Genomic DNA, 18,312 nt, shown 5'->3' with positions numbered 1-18,312 from the left:
AATAGAAATGTGAGGGGGATTTTCTGTACACTGAGCATGCTATGATTATGGGATGGGGCAGCGCTGTCTGATAAGGGCTGGATAATATTTCCAGTCCTCTGTGTGAGGTCAAGCTCTACTCACATCTTTCAGACAGCCCATGAAGTTGTTGCTGACCGGGGAGCCTGGCAGGTCAGCTGTGTTTAGGCTTCCCCCTATGTAGAAGAGATCATCAGAGCCCAGCATGGTGTAGTCCTCCTGCGTGTAGCCGGTGGTGGTGAGAATCCCATCCACCAGGATTGTCACCTAAAGAAACCGACGAGAGAATGTGAGAAAAAGAAATGATCAGGGAGGAAGAGAATTTAAGACAAACAGAAAGAACTGGCCTAATTATTTCATGCTTCATTTCTTGATTCTAGTTGAGCTTGCCTTAATGTCGGCACTTGGAGGCAATTACAAGAACAGCTTTGAAGGGTTCGCTAATCTCAGTTGATCCCTGTTTCTGATATATGCGCAGGATAGCAGTGCAGTCAACACCATAAACGTTCCCTTTCCGCAGATATTTTGGCTCCAAAGCAGTGTGAACGCTACAACATACTCAATTAATTTAAGATGAAAGATATCAGAAAGGCAAGCTGCATTACGGCTGCATTAGCATAAACAAAACAAGATAATTCTCATATCAGTGTCATCTGTACACAGGAGGAAATGAATGGCTGAACAGGGCTTTGGAGGTAAAAATCATGTGCTTGTTGCCATGACAATAAGCCCACAGTTAAGATGAATTCCTGCAGAAATGTAACATCCAGCGCTAAGGAGTAACATGTCACAGCAATTACCATTTCTTTGTTTCAACTTTCAAGAAAAACAGTGTTCTTTTGTAGGTTGCATTTGAGGTGAAGTACAAAAATGTCAGCTTCAACAAGGCAGACCGGGGCACAAATGTTCAAAGATTTTGTTCTTTGTGCTCACGTCTCAGGCCATTCTGTCGTTTTCCGAGTAGGAAAACATTACACAGTCTTTATTAAAATCAGGCCAGTAAAATATCTGAGCCCATGTTAGGGAGAGGAAACCACTCAAGTAAACAGCCTCTGCAGTTTCAGTCTACATAATTTAACTGTCTTTTACTGCCATTTTGTTCAATTATTAACAGTGTTTGACTTATTCGGATTTTCCCCATTTTGATGTTCATCAGGAAATACACAACCATTACTTTCCCGTCAGAGCTTCTTAGCGTGAGAAAAAGAAAGTAAACAATTTAAAATAATGGACTTAAGGTCAAGTAACAAGACCAGCGCTTTGCAGCCGGGTCTCTGACAAATCTGCAGAAGAAAAAGAGGCTGCAGAACATTCAGGTGTCATCTTTATAAAACAAGGTTTGGTTCAAATCGTTGACAGATATTGATTTCTGTCTGTCTCGCAGCGAAGCCTTTAGTATATCTGGACAATGGACTATAATAAGGCTCTCGCTGCCAGCCGATGATACCGCGTAAAACAAGCTTTCACGTCTGGGAACTGACTGATGCTTATTTTCCTTTCATTCAGCAATAACACATGTGTGCTATGATAAAACACCGTGTTCTGACTCCCTTATAGTTACTTCACTGGCAGCTGAAAGTCTGAGGCTGCTGATCAATGCCGTTGAGTGGAATTACAGAATTAGGTCATGATTAATTAAAAGCTCACAGTGGGATAATAGTCGAGCTCCAGTCCTGGATGGCACAGTTTGAGGTTGACCTTTCATTCTGATTCAGTTTCAGCTCAGCTGATGAATCAACACCATATTTTTTGTGATTACAAAGTGAAAACCACATATAGCGTTGTGTTCTGTGTGTTCTGCCGAAACACAAGGGGCTGCATCATTAATATGGATTAAAAAGAGACAGGACATTAAGAACGAGCTCCACCCACTTTGTCCGTGACACAAAAGACAAGATGGATGGAGAAAAAGATAAAGAAAGCAATAAGAGGAATTCTAGCCTGAAAAGCACCACCGGATCTAATAAATAGCTTCCACCGGCACGCTCTTGGGAGTTACAGTTCCCCTATCTGCATGTCAGTGTGGTAACTTATCTGAGGGGGAAGCAATTTACACAGGGATCAAATAGATGCCTGAAAGCACAAGTGACGTGGCTAGCATTGGATTGCCGCTCCTCTGAAAGCCAGAGTAAGGAAATAGATGTGAGGAGGAGGATGCAAGCTCATATGCAGGTTTGTGTGACGGCTTCCAAACGTATTGGCGATGATGAGAAGGTTAGATAGAAAATGGGTTCTTCGATAGCAGAGAAAACTCAAATTCACTTGGATTGTATGAAGCGAACTCAGTAAATAGAATATATTCAGGTTAGTGATGATTCAAGTGCATTTATAAAGTGATCACAGTATGTGACATAAAAAGTCTCTTTAAACCGAGAGGCTCTATTTTCTCAAGGTTGTATCAGAAATGCATCCTGCTGGACTCAGTGGTGTCACTAAGCTCCCGCAGATTTAAATGCCCCTTTAAGATAGCATTACATCTTAAAGTGGCATTTATTAGTAACATCACACAGCTTCTAAATGGATTTCAGGCATTCATTCACACTAATCATGCATTTATCTGGTTTAACAAAAGCATGCTCCAGATAATTATTCAATCTGTTTGTTCGCTGGCCACAGACTTCTCAGTATTTGGGGATTATGCTATCGTTGTAGGTTACCGACTTCAACAACAAGACACAAGCACTGCAGCTCATTTTCACACTAACCTTTGTCTCTTTAGCAGAAGGGATTTCACCATTGAATTATTGAACAGCGTCACACGCCCCTTTTGCAGACTAAATTAACACCATCACCAGATGTGTATTAGCTCTGTTTAACACATTCAGTCGCACCCATTGACTTGCAAGCGTGTTTTTCAGGAACTGAGGCTGCAGCTTATGATTGCCTGCAAGATATCCACTGGTTCCTGTCAACAGATCCACCTGAGAGTAGTTCCAGGGAGTCAAACAGTTGACCTATACTCATCCATGTATCCCTGCTAATAAACACTTCATCAAGCACAGAGAAAGTACTGTTGATAATATCCATAACTGCTCAGGTTGTGGCCTAAATATGAATTGTTGCTAACAAGTTTAGCTTATCAGTTGCCAGTGTTGTGTTAACATTTAACACAACAATTATTTCCTTTTATTTCCTTTTTCAGGAGGTCTTTGTTGTCCTTATGGCTGTGCAGGTATTATCAGAGGTTGTTGCTGCTGGGTTAGTGAAAACAGAGCCGATTATGTGCAGGTTCATCACTGCAACCAACCACTTTACATGACACTTATTCACATTAAGAGCAAAAAAACACTGATCCTGCAGCTTGTAAACTTGCAGTCCAAGAGGAATGCCAGCAGTTGAAAACAAGCTGAACGTAACAGAAACATCTTGTCAGTAAATTAGTTTGGGAATTCAGTGCGCTGTCCAGACTGTATTAATGATATGAAGCCTTCTTGTGCAGCCGTACAATGCTGGACGGATGTATTCATTATACAAGCTCTGCTTATTTTTTGATAAACTTCTAGCTTATATTGCTGCTACGGCCTCAAAAACATTCACAGCAATCAGTAGGTGCAGAAAAAGACTCCTCCAAAGCAGGCCGGAGGGCAATGACCTCATGTAAGCTGGTATTAACGAGTTGAAAAATGGAACAAAACGCAGTATATGTTGTCTAAACCATATTTACATGGAACTACTTGGATCTGAGAGGAATCCAGACATGAAGTGGGACCATAGGGTCACAAGTTACATATTTCCCCCCCAGTTTCTTAGTCTTATCTCCTGGGAGATAAGGATGAAGGACACTCACCTGGCGGAGGTTGCGTGTCACTCGCACTTCATGCCACACATCGTCATTAAACTTTCCACTGGCAGGCTCGACTAGGGCTTCAAATGCACCAGAGCCCAGGTTGATGACCAGCCACAGGGCTCCATTCCTCACGGACAGGTTCACGTAGTCAGCTGACTTCCCCGTGTGCAGCAGCAGGCCGTTCCTCTGGAGGGTCCGAAAGGACAGCGTGATCTCATCCAAGCTACTCTGAATGGGAGTCTGGGACAGGTTGTAGCTGAAGAACTCGTTGCCTTTGAAGGTGGCCACTGACTCCTCCTGCCCTGAGAGGGAAATATCAGCATTTTAGATAATCGTTCCTGTTATCAGAATAAAATCTAGTTCAGTGGGTGAAACTAAAGATTGGAAAAATAGTAGAAAATACAACACTGCTTGACAAACACTCTACTTTTAGTAAAACGGGGAATGGACTGTGTAAAAGTGTGTTGATCTGGTCACAAGTGCAATGAAACTGTTGTAAATTTGAGTGAATTTACTGTAGATAATGGACTCTGGATAATGTTAATAAATTCAGTCAAAATGTAATTCTACTAACAAATACTGATAAAATATATTTAAATAAATAACTGTGCACTTGTTGCCTAAACATTGTGCAAATAAAGTTTAATTTGTTACACTGAACTGCCCCATTTTTCCTCCTACTTAAGTAAATCACGTTAAAATTCATTTAGCAATTTAAACAGCTTTATTCTTTATTCTTTATGCAACAATGACTGAATGTGGCCAATTTGCACCCACATTCCAAGAAATGTCCACTGGGTAATGATGGGGGGATGGATGGATGGATAAATGGATAGATATATATAGATGGGTGGATAGATGGATAGATAGATAGATGGATGGATAGATAGATGGATGGATAGATGGATAGATAGATAGATGGATGGATGGATGAATAGATAGATAGATAGATGGGTGGATAGATGGATGGATAGATGGGTGGATAAATGGGTGGATAGATGAATAGATAGATAGATGAATGGATAGATAGATGGATGGATGGATATATGGATATATGGATAGATGGATAGATGGATAGATAGATGGATAGATAGATGGATGGATAGATGGATAGATAGATGGATGGATGGATGAATAGATAGATAGATGGATGGATGGATATATGGATATATGGATAGATGGATAGATGGATAGATAGATAGATAGATGGATGGATAGATGGGTGGATAAATGGGTGGATAGATGAATAGATAGATAGATGAATGGATAGATGGATGGATGGATAGATAGATAGATGGATATATGGATGGATGGATAGATAGATGGATGGATATATGGATGGATAAATGGATAGATATATAGATGGATGGATAGATAGATAGATAGATAGATAGATACTTATACTTTATGGCTGTTAAAACACAGGAAATGCATTATCATACCCACTCCTTATTTCAACTATTGAAATTCACAGTAATATTCCAAACTTATAATTTCAAACGTGGTCCCACTGTTTGACATTTGCACAGAGGAGTATTGTTAACTAACAATAATTCAATTTTACATGAGTGGGCTGTTTTAAGCCACATCCTATTCTTGATGCAGCGTCTGCTACTGAGCAAGCTATTTCAAGCCAGAGGGATAAGCTGTCCCTTAAGCCTTTGTTTGTATGTACGGTAAATGTCAGCTTGAGAGCACCAGGGCCAATTCAAGGCCAAAGGATCAGTGGCCCCATTACTTTCTATTGTTCGAGCTTTGTAGTTACTCAACCGCTGAGGACACAGCATCTCGTTAAGCTATTACTGAAAAGCATAAATATGAGGCTCTTCATTTGACTGACAGAGCAGATGCAACACTATTCAGTGCACAAAGACACGTTGTCTGACTTTACGAGGGAACGTGAGAAGTTCTAATTCTAGGGTTTTATGAAAGTTCAAACAAATGTTCACCTCAAAGGTGACCTACTGCGTGCATATTTACCAGCTTTAAGAAATGAAACACCAGCATTGTTTTCTCTAATACCACATTTCCACAGACACTGGCAGCAGTCTGCACACTAAAAGATGCCGTTAGAGCAGTTTCTGCATGTCTTATAGCTGAATGGAGATGGTGGGGTGGAGGAGGCTGAGCCATCAACCCTTCTTGGAATCAGCCATAACCGTCTCTTGATGCAAATGGAAACACACATTACAGGAAAGGGAAGGCTCAGCAGAAAATAATGGGAACACCAACCGTCTCCACGAGTCTGTGCTGCTTCTCCACTCAATGTCATGTCTTTGTGCCAGCTACCCCCCTCTGTCATGGTTTGAAGCCATAATGAGTTACTTTAAATTCAAGATGCAAAAAATACGAGAGTCCTCCTGCAAACAATGGAACTTGTATATCCAGTGTGCCCATGGCCAAAAAGTTTCCTTGTAACAGTCGCAGCATGCAAGACACATCAAACACTGGAGAGAAAGGGCCTTGCCATCAGGAGGTCAATGAATTATATACTTTCCAACTACCCCACCTGTGCCAGCCACAACACTGAGCCTGCACATTAATATTAAGATTTACAGCATAGTAATAACTAAGTGATCCAAAAGCCTGGGGCACAGATGCAGCTCCTACTCTAATGTCACCTCTTCTCAGGGCCAAGGACCTGGCTAATGGCTGGATGCACTCAGACCAGGGCAAGGCAGCATGTAGGGAGGATGGTTGAGCAGCATCTCAACCCTGGTCTTCAGCAGGAAGATGCATAAACTGGTCAGATATCTTCCCGAGAGCCTCGATGATCTCTCTCTTTACAGAGTATCAAAGAAATGCTAAGATTAAAACATACGCACAAGCAGCAATGTAATTAAGTCTGCATCTATCTATTAGATCATATCAGAACCCTCTCTCAAGTATCCCCCGAGGCTAAAAGCTAGAATACTGCTAATAACTATAGCTTGTTATAACATTTAATAACTTTGATGTCTAGTGTATGTGCTGATGTCATGATGCTAATTGTAGCTGTGTTACGGTTAGCGCATGGAGGGCTATTTCTGAACGTTTTACTCCCCGAATCAATTACCAACTTCTTCTTCGTTTTAATGCATGAAATTGAGCAATTATATTTAGGCCTCAATTCATGACAAATCCCATTGTGGGTGGCTGTGGGACACGCTTTACTCTGTGATGTACTGAATATTTGATATAGCAACGTCATTCTGATAAAGCAGACATCATTAATCATTGTACAGCTGAGGAAACGCCAAACTGCAGTGTTCAGTCAGCATTCCCACGGGCCTAATAAAGACTAATTACAACCTCTAAACATGCAAAATCTTGCTCCAGAGTAAATAAACAAAGAATTCAGACCTTAATCTATAATGCCTCAGTCATGTAAGCCTACAGCTGCATCATTTGTAGTTGCTGATAAACCGCTGTAACGATTGTGTGAAGTCTTCACTGAAGCCTTTGCATCTGCTCTAAATTGTCTTGACATCAGTTCAACACAAAAAAATGAACATGGGAACATGCTCAGGGTGCTGAGACACACCTTTTTCATTCACAGGAAGTGTGAATAACAGGAGATGACAGACAAAGCTATTTCAGTTCACAGCTGTAGATTATTCAGAATCATTACTCAGGATAGACTGAGCTGAAAGAAACAAAGAGATGTAATAATAACGCAACACCGATGTTTCTCTGGTCCGATAAGTCATTTTCTTGAGGACTTGTGGCCACGTATTATTCTGTCAGAATGGGTCATCAAAGCTATGTCTCAAGGAGGGTTAGAGAGGATGCTGATCGCCATGGAGACAGGATGAAGTCCATCCTCTCGATTTCACTGCACGTGCTGGAAAATACCATACAGTACATACAGCTGACTTCATCTAGGCTGACGCCACCCAAAGTACCATTTTAGTCCGTGAATATTCAGAAAATACTTTTGCATTAAGCTTCATCACAGTGCAAACATCTATATTTTCATTTCAATGTTCATCAGATGGAGAAAAATAAGCATGTGTGAAGCTGCAAGCTCTTTATTAGCACAACAAAGTCGTCTCTTTTCCATCGGTTCCCCAATGCAGTGATAATACATTCAAATATGTACTGTTTCAACAATGCAGATAGAAAATAAAGATGCAAAACAGACTCCTTAGTTCCTATGTTTATTCATAATGTTTATAGGGAGTGTAAAGTAGACTGAGTCCTGTGGAGACCTGCCAGATACCTCATACACCAGATACCTTTACTCTTCATTACTGTAACCTTTTTCCTTTGAAAACACCATGAAACCAAATCGAAGAGATGCTATGAGCATAGATGCATTACCTTGGCGAAAAACTGCAGAGGTCAAAGGTGATGTTCCAGTAGCTCAGTCAGTGGTCAGGACAAGGGTTTGACGGACAAAAATTGAGTGAATAGTGAGCATAATATGAGAGGAAGCAAAAATAAATAGGCAAGTATATGAAAAAAAAGAGGAGAGGAAATATTAGTGCAGCACAGTTAACTGAATGATCTCAGGGGAAGGGAAATGTGTTCAGGTGGCTGGGAGGGAAAAAGCAAACCAATAGACCCCATACCTTGGCGGTTTAACATCAGGTGCGCCAGACCTTGAGGGAAAGAACAGAAAAAAGGATACGAAAACAGGAAGTTCATAAAGAGGTTTGGGAGAACAAAAGCATTGTCACAATGTTGGACTGCAGTTTGTGACAGACATCCTGGGGTAGATACGGATGTCAAAGTTTGAACTAAAATATAAAGGGGAAATCAAACTCAAACAGACAGACATCTCCAGGGAGGAAAGGGAAGGCAAGGAAAGAAAAAAACATCTTGAACGGTGCAACCCTCGCAGGTAGTTGCTCACACAGATGCTTTTTTCTAATGGAACACATATTGTATGTTTACTTGATGCAGACAGAGTTTGAGATGTAGAACCTGCTTTTAATTGGAGAGATAAAAAAAAAAAAAAGCTAGTTTTTACGTGCTTTACAGCTCATCCCCGCTGCTCTTCTCATGGTTGTTGTCTGCACGCCAGCTTTCAGCCAACCCAGCTGAGCATGTTTAGCAGTGTACGAAAGGGCTGAAATGACACCATTCCTTATCCTTCAGATCGTTAGTAGCTTGCACTCACTCTTTCTCAAAGGTTCACCTCCTCTTTACAGTAGAAGGCAGGCGGGTTAGCTGGATACTGTGGTAGTCCGACACCTAATTGTGAAGCAAATCTTAAACAATAAGAAAGTCGATATACTCCACACTTGATGTAAGACAGGATATTCGAGCAATACCAATAAAGCCTTGCAATAACTGACATATCTTGCATGCTTCCTGCCTCGCAGAAGAGAAGCGGCTGAAAAACTAATACGAGCCGTGAATGCAAAATGAAAATGCATCTCATTACAGATGACAATGTATATGAGCCCTGCAGGTTAGGCTGTGAATGCTGCAGCCGTGGAAAAACAGTGTGTTTGGCTGTATTCAGAGTGTTCTATACTGAGCAAACACACAGCGAAACATAGACAAATATCTGAATAGGTCTGCCAGAAATTGTATGGAGTAGCTCTCCTGCTTCTCCTGTGGGGCTGACACAATGCAGCACTTCTGCTGTGCATGAGTCCCACTGTGCCAGCCAACACAAACAGCTCTCATCAGAGCAGCGTCACTCGGAGACACTTGCACTGTACGGCAGGCTACTTACGCTACTCCCTGTTCCTGTCCCACTTCAGTCACTAGGTGCAACCTTATGCAGGGGCAGGTCACTGTTGCACAACTCTGTTCACATGTATCACTGAACAAAGCTATTAATGCCGCAACTGTGCAAGTGTGGAATGGACATGATTACCCCTGGGAGGGTCCTTGCCTGCCAACACGGAGGCTTTTGATAGAGTGTTCTATTGCAAAGCCAATGACTGAGTCTCTGCTCACACACAGGATTCATCCACAGTCCATTCTGCAGAGCAGACAAAGAGCTGCTGTGTGCGCCCACACTGCTGCGAGGGAATCCACGACAGGCCGATGTATGCATCAACTCAAGGTGGAGTTGAAAGTTTCTTCCTTTTTCTGTGAAATCTCACAATTTCTGTAAGGAAACTGTGCATCTGAAACCAATCCGCGTTCTCTTATTTACGCTTACCAAACAGAAACTGATAATGAACAAAAATACATCACATTTTGAGCCACGGTGTCCAACAAAGGTCTGGGTTCAAACGGCATTATTTTCCACCGGTGCCTCTTTAAACTTACGTGCACTTTGTTGTTACCTGCCTTTCCTCTCTTTATCAAAAACTGCCATTAAAGAACACCTTGGAGGTTTCTCAGAGAGATTAAACCTATCTGTCATTCACAGAAATGTAAAATATTAACTGTTTGTGGTCATGCACAACATGAATAATACCAGCTGTTGGATGTTGGCAGATGTGAAAGGAGTCAGATAACGGCAGTATGGCTCCTCTTTGCCCATCTTTCTGTTCTGAAGCTGGACAAAAGTAACATTTATATGCTCCTATGACTCCACACACCACAAATATTTATTGGAAAACTGACCTGTAAGAATACCGCAACAACAGGTCAAGGCAGATGCTAAACAAATCAGTCAACATAGTCTTCTTTTAGAATGTATTTGCTTCCAAAGACTTGACGAAGAGTGGATTAGGAATGGTGTCGTTACTGCCCTCTTATACAGGCAACTTGCGACTGAATACGTGCATCCTACTCGCCTTTGCCTTACACCCAAATCTCAGTGAGTGGAAAAGCAGAGATAACTGGCTCAGACCTGTTTAGAGGGGAAAGGCTGTATGGAAATAAGATGCCCTTCCCACCAGTAATCTACTGTCTTTTATTCTTTTAAGTGAGAGAAAAGCTGAACCGCTAACTGAAACTGGGAGAAGTTTTTTAGGGATTCTTTTTAATTGGCTTCGTTATAAAAACAAATCCATTTTCATTGTGAGAAAGCAGAACAAAGTGAGCTGGTGAGGGATGTAAAATAGCTGGTTTCCTTAATGGATGTTGCTGATCTTCATCTTTACACCCCATAAGGGGTTGTAAACTCTACAAACATTGCTCAGTAGTGACGAGTTTGCTGTACTTAGGTGCTTTTAACCCATCTACACCGATATCTATCACATGCACAACGTTAAAAAGTGTGGGCTGCACTGCGAGAGATTAATGTTTGAATCCAGAAAGTGCAGAAAAGTATATTCTCACGTGTCTCATCTGCTCTCTGTTAGACATCTAAGAATATGTCCTCAGACTGTGTGTTTTTAACGGATCTTATCAGATTTAACAAGGCAGATACAAAGTGAAAGCGTTTAGAATTACCTTGAATTAATCTATGTAGTAACTTGGATAATGTCTAAACATCTGAGTTTGAAATTAAGCAGAGGAGATTTTTTATTGATGTGGAAAGGCTGTACAAGCAAAAATAGCTATTGATTTCACTTCTCTGTTTCCTTGTGGTCGTGTTGTTCCTGTGGAAATACCTCTAAAAGGATTAATGTAGCTATCTCTGAAAGTTCAACCGTTAAAGTTTAAAACAGCTGCCAACGTTTAAAAACCTCTCAGTCGTCTTTATGACATTTATCAGCCGGCAACAAAGCAGAGCGAGGCACCGTCTACGGAGTAAGAGTTGCCAAATTTGTTTTCCTTAGAAAAGTACAGCGTAAAGAGTGCCTGTTGTAATGAGGGATTAGACCAAGGTCACTGCTGCTGAGAGAAGCCCATCAGGACCAGCGATGTCCTGTCTTTCCAAACTTCGTCATCCTTGCACTCCTTAGTGTGTCATTAGTGTGTCTCACACATGATCATCTGACGGAAAAGAAACAATCAAACCCATGACAAGTTGTGCTTGTGTGTACTGTAAGTTTTCTCTCTGTGCTGGAGTGATTTCTCTTGCTCCGCATCAGCCCTGTGAGGTGGCTGTTCTTATCTCTTGTTTGCAGACCTCAGAAACGTCAGAGGAAGCTGCACTGTTTTGCCATCTGAGCATGCCCCACTGTGGCCTTTGTCCACGCAGATCAATGCGAGCCCACGTGCTGCATACTGTAGATGAACAACTCAAAAGACTCACCTGCTGTGCCAAAGGTTTTCAGCAGCTTAAGGCAGTTCCTCAGACAAATAAAAAGATTATTCCTGCACCACTTAAAACACACAGCCAGGACCAAATATAGCATTTGGGTTACCATCTTTGTCATCTCTAGGGGAGAGTAGGCGATTTAGGTAACACATATTAGTCTGTTTCAGCTGATGCAAGGGCAACAGAGGAGAGGCACGCTGCCGAATAGCACATGGAGTGGTATGAAGGACAGAAAAAGAGGCTTCTGGTGGCTGAAATTTTCCTGTTGTCATTGTTGCTTTCATGCATTCGGCATTGGGGATTGTCCCTATGTCAAGCTTTAATCCAATAAACATTCTGATGTGCTCTCTTTGCAGCATGTCATTTAATAATGCTGGCGTATCTGCTGTAAGCATAGCCCTGCCATCTTTGCTCACACTGAAAATGATTAATGCTTGGTTTTGGAAACTGTGCGGACGTGAAAGCAGTTAACCGTTACTGAAAAGTAAAAACCGTACACCACAGCGGCGGCTAAGTGTTGGATGCAGCAATAAGCTCCGGAAACCTACACCAAAAGCTATTAAAAGAAAACTGCACGTCTAATTTTTAAAGCCATTCTGTATCCGAACCCTGCATAGGACTGACTGTGTCGTATGAAGACAATGTGATTGTGCAGTCTTCACTACATTCTGCTGTCATATGCCAAATGTGAGAGTCAGAGGCAGGGCTACAGAGAACAGGTGTGTGTGTGTGCTGTGCATCCTGTGTCAGTAGCAGTGATTTATAATGTGCAGCGGTGCAGCACACCTTGTGCTGGTCTCCTGAGCCTGTTGGCTGCCCTTTCACCACAACCAGCAGTCCTTACTGGGGAGATGGATGTGCCGCTCTGATGCCGACTAAACAAATCTCTCTTCTCGCGTTCAATCTTCATTTCAGCTCAGTATGTGCACCTCATTACGAACCGAGCTTGTTTAACTGAAGGCAGTTTAAAATTAAGAGAGATGTGTCTTTTTTTTTTTTCCTCATGAAGAAGACCACCATCATTGTGAATCTTATTATAATATGTTGGATGTTAAGGTCCCAGTGATCAGTCATGTTGCGCCAGAGGGGCTTACGCCATTATGCTTGAATTTAAAGCACATTTCGACCTTAGTGCGAACCGACATATACGACTAAATCAACCTAATGACAGTAATTTAGTTCAGAAAAATCTGAGTGGAAACAGAATTCATAAACAGCGTCTCTCTGCTGTTATTTTTCTGCCCTGCAGTATATAAATTCCACTCATACTGTGTGACACCCACGTACTCTGCAGACCTTTAGTCACCTTGAGCACACTTATTACACATACAATGAGCGTTCAGCACATTAGGCACTTTTCCCTTTGTGACCTCGTGACCAGTGATAGAACATCTCTGTTCAGCTTAATTTGTTGGATGTCGGAACTGCAGTCCAAACTGACAATAACAACCTCATAATAACCAGGCACACTCTCACACACTGATGCTGTGCTGATATCCTTTGCAAGGAAGAGCATCACCAAAACTGAACTATGCTCCTCGTTACGTTCTTTATCTACTGCATTGTCTTACCTTGTACTTCTCTCTGGATAGCTGCAGGGAAGGAGACAAAAAAACAGACTTTTGAATATCAGAATACATGTTTCAATCTGTAAGGATTCAAGGGGTTTTTTGTTGTCATCCCAATCAGCATTTGCATGAGAAGGAATGGAATTAGTAACTCCTAAAACAGACATTAGTAAGGTACAAGAAATACATGAATACGGGCTAAAAAAAGGAGATTATGAAGTAAACAGCAGCTAAACAAAAACACAGCAGGTAACCATTTATTTCAACAGTTCATTCACAGTAACAGTGATGGTTATGAAGGGTTTTTCTGTAACAACATGCATGCTGACTGGCACAATTCAGCCAGTGTGCTCGGCTAGTTTTCTCCTTATGCTTAAAGTATAAAACAGTTAATCACCAGTCATATTTCAGTGAGCAGCATCCATAAGTCCTTATATCATCTGTATCTGCACTTTCTTGACTGTACTGTCTGAGCTTCAGAGCTCAACTTATAACATTAAATAATGTTTCTGTTGTTTTGCACATTTTAAAGAATATGAACAGCTAACATGTAATAAAGATGGTCTCTAAGTGCTGCTGTAGCATTGCTTTAAGTGGGCTTTATTGATTATCCACCAGAGCTCAGTCAGGCTATAGACTATATGTTTAGAACAGGACATTAATAACACAGTTGAACCATTAATAAGTAAAACATTTGCAGCAGCTTTTAAAGTACAGTAAAATGGCATTTTGAGATAATTCTCAAAGATTTATGCCTTCTAGAATTAAAATAATGGCATTTTTCAAACAGCTGTTCTGTTAAGCCCTTTGGTTACAGCAGCTATTGTCTGCAAGCTTTGAATAGCTCGTTTCTCACTGTGTGACACATTATTCGCTCATACTCTTCCTTATTTGTAGTATTGTTCCACTGCATTGTGTCCCTTTTTGTTTGCCTGAGCTGAGAAACTCTAAACCATTTCTGTCCCTACCAGCACCAAATGTGCACGGCTGTGTTTATAGTGTATATAGATGTAAACAGAAGCATAATATTTTCCTCACCTTCATGGCAGTACCTTCCCCTGTAGCTGCTATTGATACAGTCGCAGTGGACCTCTCCTTGGCTGACAGAACAAAGGCCTTTGTTGCTGCAGGGAGAGTGTGTGTCACATATATACTCCAAATCATTGTGCACAGCTTGACCATCCAGCAGTATTGGTAGTGCGTCCCCCACTTTCAGATTGGTTATGAAGCCCTGGAATGGCAGCTCGTATTTGACAGTACTGGAAGTCAGTGCAGAGAGACGCACGTCAGGTGAGATCCCCCCAACAAAGAGGTCACTGGCCACCACCATCTCTTTTCTCTTGGACTTCACCTCAGCCACTTTCTCTTCGTTATCCACAATCAGTCTGGTCTCTCTGTAATTACGAGCGAGGAGGACTCGGTGCCAGCGATAGTCATTGATGCGTGTCTCTGTGAGCACGGAGGCTGGTTCTGCACAATGGATGGTGAAGAGCATCTGGAGCCTCCCGTCCGCAATTAGAAGCTCGAAGAAGTCGCAGTTCCCCCCATCATCCAGGTAGAGCACCAGGGCTTTGCTGACGTTGGTTTTCAGAATAAAGCTGAGCTCACCTGTCGTCTTTGCGTCCCACTGGCCATATCGGGTCCACTGACCAGGCACACCCTCATATTCTAAAGCTATTCCTGTTAGCACCAAACCCGCCAAAAACAAAATCCAGGAAAGCTTAACTTTACAGCTGCCCATGATGGTCACTATCTGCTCTCTACAGCTGGCTCCAGTTCTATCAAGAAATGCTATCGAGTGTTTGAAATGGTTTAATCAACACCGTAAAATCTGCAGAAATATGCCGACTGCAACTCTCACGTGCAGCACAGGAGTTTGTTTAGCCTTGACTGCCTACCCTGACTCTCTTTGCCATCTCTTAGCATCACAGAATGCTTTGCATCTACTTTGGATCGGCTGAGCAAGAGAACAAACAATGCAACTGATCCACAACACTGTGCGCTTCCTCGTCTTCGCCATCCAGTGTCTTGGCCTCCATCCAGCACTGCTGCTATCAGTTCTCCATGGGTAGGCTAGGCACGCAGCCTAGGTACAGGCTCCACTCTTGTCAGCATCCCAATATCCTAAGACATGAAAGAAGAATGTGTAATGAATAGCTGGAAGCATTTTGATCCGCTGATTGCACAAAAGGTAAATAATCTGCATTCATTATGAATAACTTGGCAGATGAATTACAAAGTCTAACAAATCATTAAGGAGGGAATTATGGAGATGAGAGGGATTGATTGGAAAAACCTTTTTTTTTTTTTTAAATCATCATGACAGGGCCTCAACCGTGGCCTTAGCAACAAGACGACCCCAGAAGATGTTTCCTCACGAACTTCAGTGGTGCTGAGCGCCTTAAGCGCTCGGCTCTCCCTGGACCCAAACTAAGCTGTTACAGATCAGCATTCAGGCAGGCAAAAAGCAAAAAGCTGGGAGCTTTGTGTTATGAACAAACAAGCAAACAAATATAAATGAGAAAATCAATACTTTGTGACAACAAAAGAGGGCGTGCCTCACGGGCTTAAGGACACAGACGCCGGCCTTTGGGGGAGCAGGGAGCCTGCAGTGACTCATGAACGCCGCCCAGGCTGAAAATGCTCTCTGACTGCATCAGTTTCTGAGAGATGAAGCTTGTATTTAAACACTAACGATGGCCTTTACTTTCTTGTCATTACCCAACAGAAAGCAAAGTCAATGAAACAAGTATAGTCATTAATCTAGCTCGTATCTTTTCCAAAGAACTCCCCTGCTGCCCAAAACCTACTGTATCATAAACACTAAAGAGCGATGGCATTGCGCCATCCGGTCATGTGATCCAAACCACAATCCATTACATTTTGTGCCGAAGAGTGGAACAGCTGCAGATCTTTAGGGTGTTTCAACCACAAGATATTAATCAGACGTCTGACTTAGAAAGCAGGATAATTATATTCTTAACATTTACAAAGTGCCCCGGTCTCCTCAGAATATGAGAGGAATACATGGCAGCTCTGTACATCTGAGGCACTGATCCACTTGGATCCAATCAATCAGTCTTCGGTTAAAACAGATTGCTGTCAATAATTTGTGGAGTTGAGCTCAAGGGTTTACAGGAGAACACGAGATTCTTCTGAAAGCAAAAAGCTTTGCAACGCTGAACTGAGCTCTCGGTTTGTAGACATTTGTCGACGAGGGGCAGAGGCATCTTGTGCATGTTTGGCCCAATTACATCTCTTCCACAAAGAGAAGCATCGCATGTGGATGCCTGATGGAAAGTGCAGCCTCTGCTGGGTATCCTGCTGATTGGGGCCTGCCACAGTCGGATTTATTTGCTAAAGGTAGATGTCACGAGACAGAATTTATCCCAGCAAATAAATCAAAGTTCCCCCAAAAGTATCAGAGGGCTGCAGGCTGGAAGAAAAGCCCTCTGATAGACGGGTTTATCATGGGAATAGCTGTATGGTGGAAGGTCATAGAAACTGACACTTTCCTCAGAGGATGAATTGCAGCTTGGCAGGGTCAGGTATGGTGTGTAAAAGGCGTCTCGGATTCTGCCCGGGGTCATGTGATCAGCTGCAGTTTGACAGCACATTTGTATTTTTTATACTAAAGTAAGACTTTATATCTTTATCACATGATCGCTGGTTTTCAGCAGATCACATTAACACTAATTAAAAGCAACCTACGCTACATGATACACAGCAAAGCCTGAAGAATGAAGAACATTCAAATAGTTACACATGGAAAAATGAGTCCTAGTTTAATATGAGGAACACGGGCTCATGGAAGTCTTTTGTTTACGTCTCTTTTCTGCTTCTGTATCTATGTTATCTTTGGCATTTCCAGCACTTCCTGTAGTGATAACTCTGCCTTTTTCACACAGTTTTATCAAGGCTGAGGCTAACACAGACGGTGGGATGAAACGCACAAAGGCTTATTTCCCACAGGGGCTCTGAGTCAGGCAGAGTCACTTCTCTGTTCTGGACAAAAAAAACTTTAAATGTACGTAATAATTTGTTTATTATTGCATTTTAATCTCCTTCCAAACACTCAGAAGACTTTGTTCTGTATCGTTTTTCTCCTTAAAATGAGCTCTATTAAACCACTTTTATCAAGATCACACCAACAGTTCTGGTTCAGTCATAAAACTTCTATGTGACTTTATGTAAGAGATCTCAAACTGGGGCTCTTGGTGCCTGTGAATCAGGGTCAGCCACTGCCCAAATAACACAACACTGCTCTGCCAATGCTAATGTGAGATATTTACATTCAAGCTGGTAAGATGGAACAAGGCTTCCCATACATCCAACAGCTTTCATCACTGTTTAACATGCACTTTCTCATTTAAAGCAGCAAAGCAATTACATATCATGGCCAGAAACTGATCTGGGGGCTGCCCGGGGTTGCAGATTAATCTCATTTAAGTGGAGGCCTGTGCCAACCCCAACAGCACAACCAAACGTTGTCCTCGGACACGAGAAAAGGCCTACGATGATGAATTCAGTCAGGTCTGCACAGCCCTGTCAGCAGCTAATAGCATGGACACAGTTTTAAAAAGCCTGTACATACCACAGTTTATTTAAATGACATCCATCATTTCATGCCATCAGATATCACCAAACCACAGCTTCTGTACCTGACTGTTCATCCTATTAACCACACACTGATCATTTAACAGTTTTTTAGGTGAAGCAGAGCTCTTTCAACCACTGACATTTGATGTGTTTTATAGTTTTTATCATTAAAGGACGCCTATGACGGGGGAAAAGCTGGCCGCTGCACAGTCCAGAGATGTGATATCATATGAACCCAGTTGAGGTACCTGAGGTAGAATCACACCGTTCACTTGTCTGTTAATACAAAGTGACAGAAA

General features: G+C 42.0%; 2 protein-coding genes across 6 annotated transcripts in view; both read right to left on the bottom strand.

The window, feature by feature from the left end:
* Positions 1 to 18,312, bottom strand: part of cxxc5a (CXXC finger protein 5a) — a 251,815-nt gene that overhangs the window by 21,966 nt on the left and 211,537 nt on the right. The window lies entirely within an intron of this gene.
* nrxn2a (neurexin 2a) overlaps positions 1 to 18,312 on the bottom strand; it is a 129,859-nt gene that overhangs the window by 93,925 nt on the left and 17,622 nt on the right. For 4 of the 5 annotated variants that reach the window (XM_072374330.1, XM_072374333.1, XM_072374331.1 and 1 more), the window contains exons 2-7: positions 14,453 to 15,538; positions 13,418 to 13,438; positions 8,359 to 8,388; positions 8,108 to 8,119; positions 3,806 to 4,107; positions 124 to 285 (exon numbers count right to left, since the gene is read on the bottom strand). In XM_072374330.1, coding sequence (XP_072230431.1) covers positions 124 to 285; positions 3,806 to 4,107; positions 8,108 to 8,119; positions 8,359 to 8,388; positions 13,418 to 13,438; positions 14,453 to 15,155 — 1,230 coding nt within the window. In that variant the 5' untranslated portion in view covers positions 15,156 to 15,538. The remainder of the gene's footprint in view (positions 1 to 123; positions 286 to 3,805; positions 4,108 to 8,107; positions 8,120 to 8,358; positions 8,389 to 13,417; positions 13,439 to 14,452; positions 15,539 to 18,312) is intronic. The other variant, XM_072374332.1, reaches the window with a different exon arrangement.

Source organism: Leuresthes tenuis, unplaced genomic scaffold (assembly GCF_036924035.1).
Source record: "Leuresthes tenuis unplaced genomic scaffold, fLeuTen1.0.hap1 SCAF_21, whole genome shotgun sequence".
Lineage (NCBI taxonomy): Eukaryota > Metazoa > Chordata > Actinopteri > Atheriniformes > Atherinopsidae > Leuresthes > Leuresthes tenuis.
Note: the sequence above shows the minus strand (reverse complement) of the source record. Positions and strands in the feature narration are given on the sequence as shown.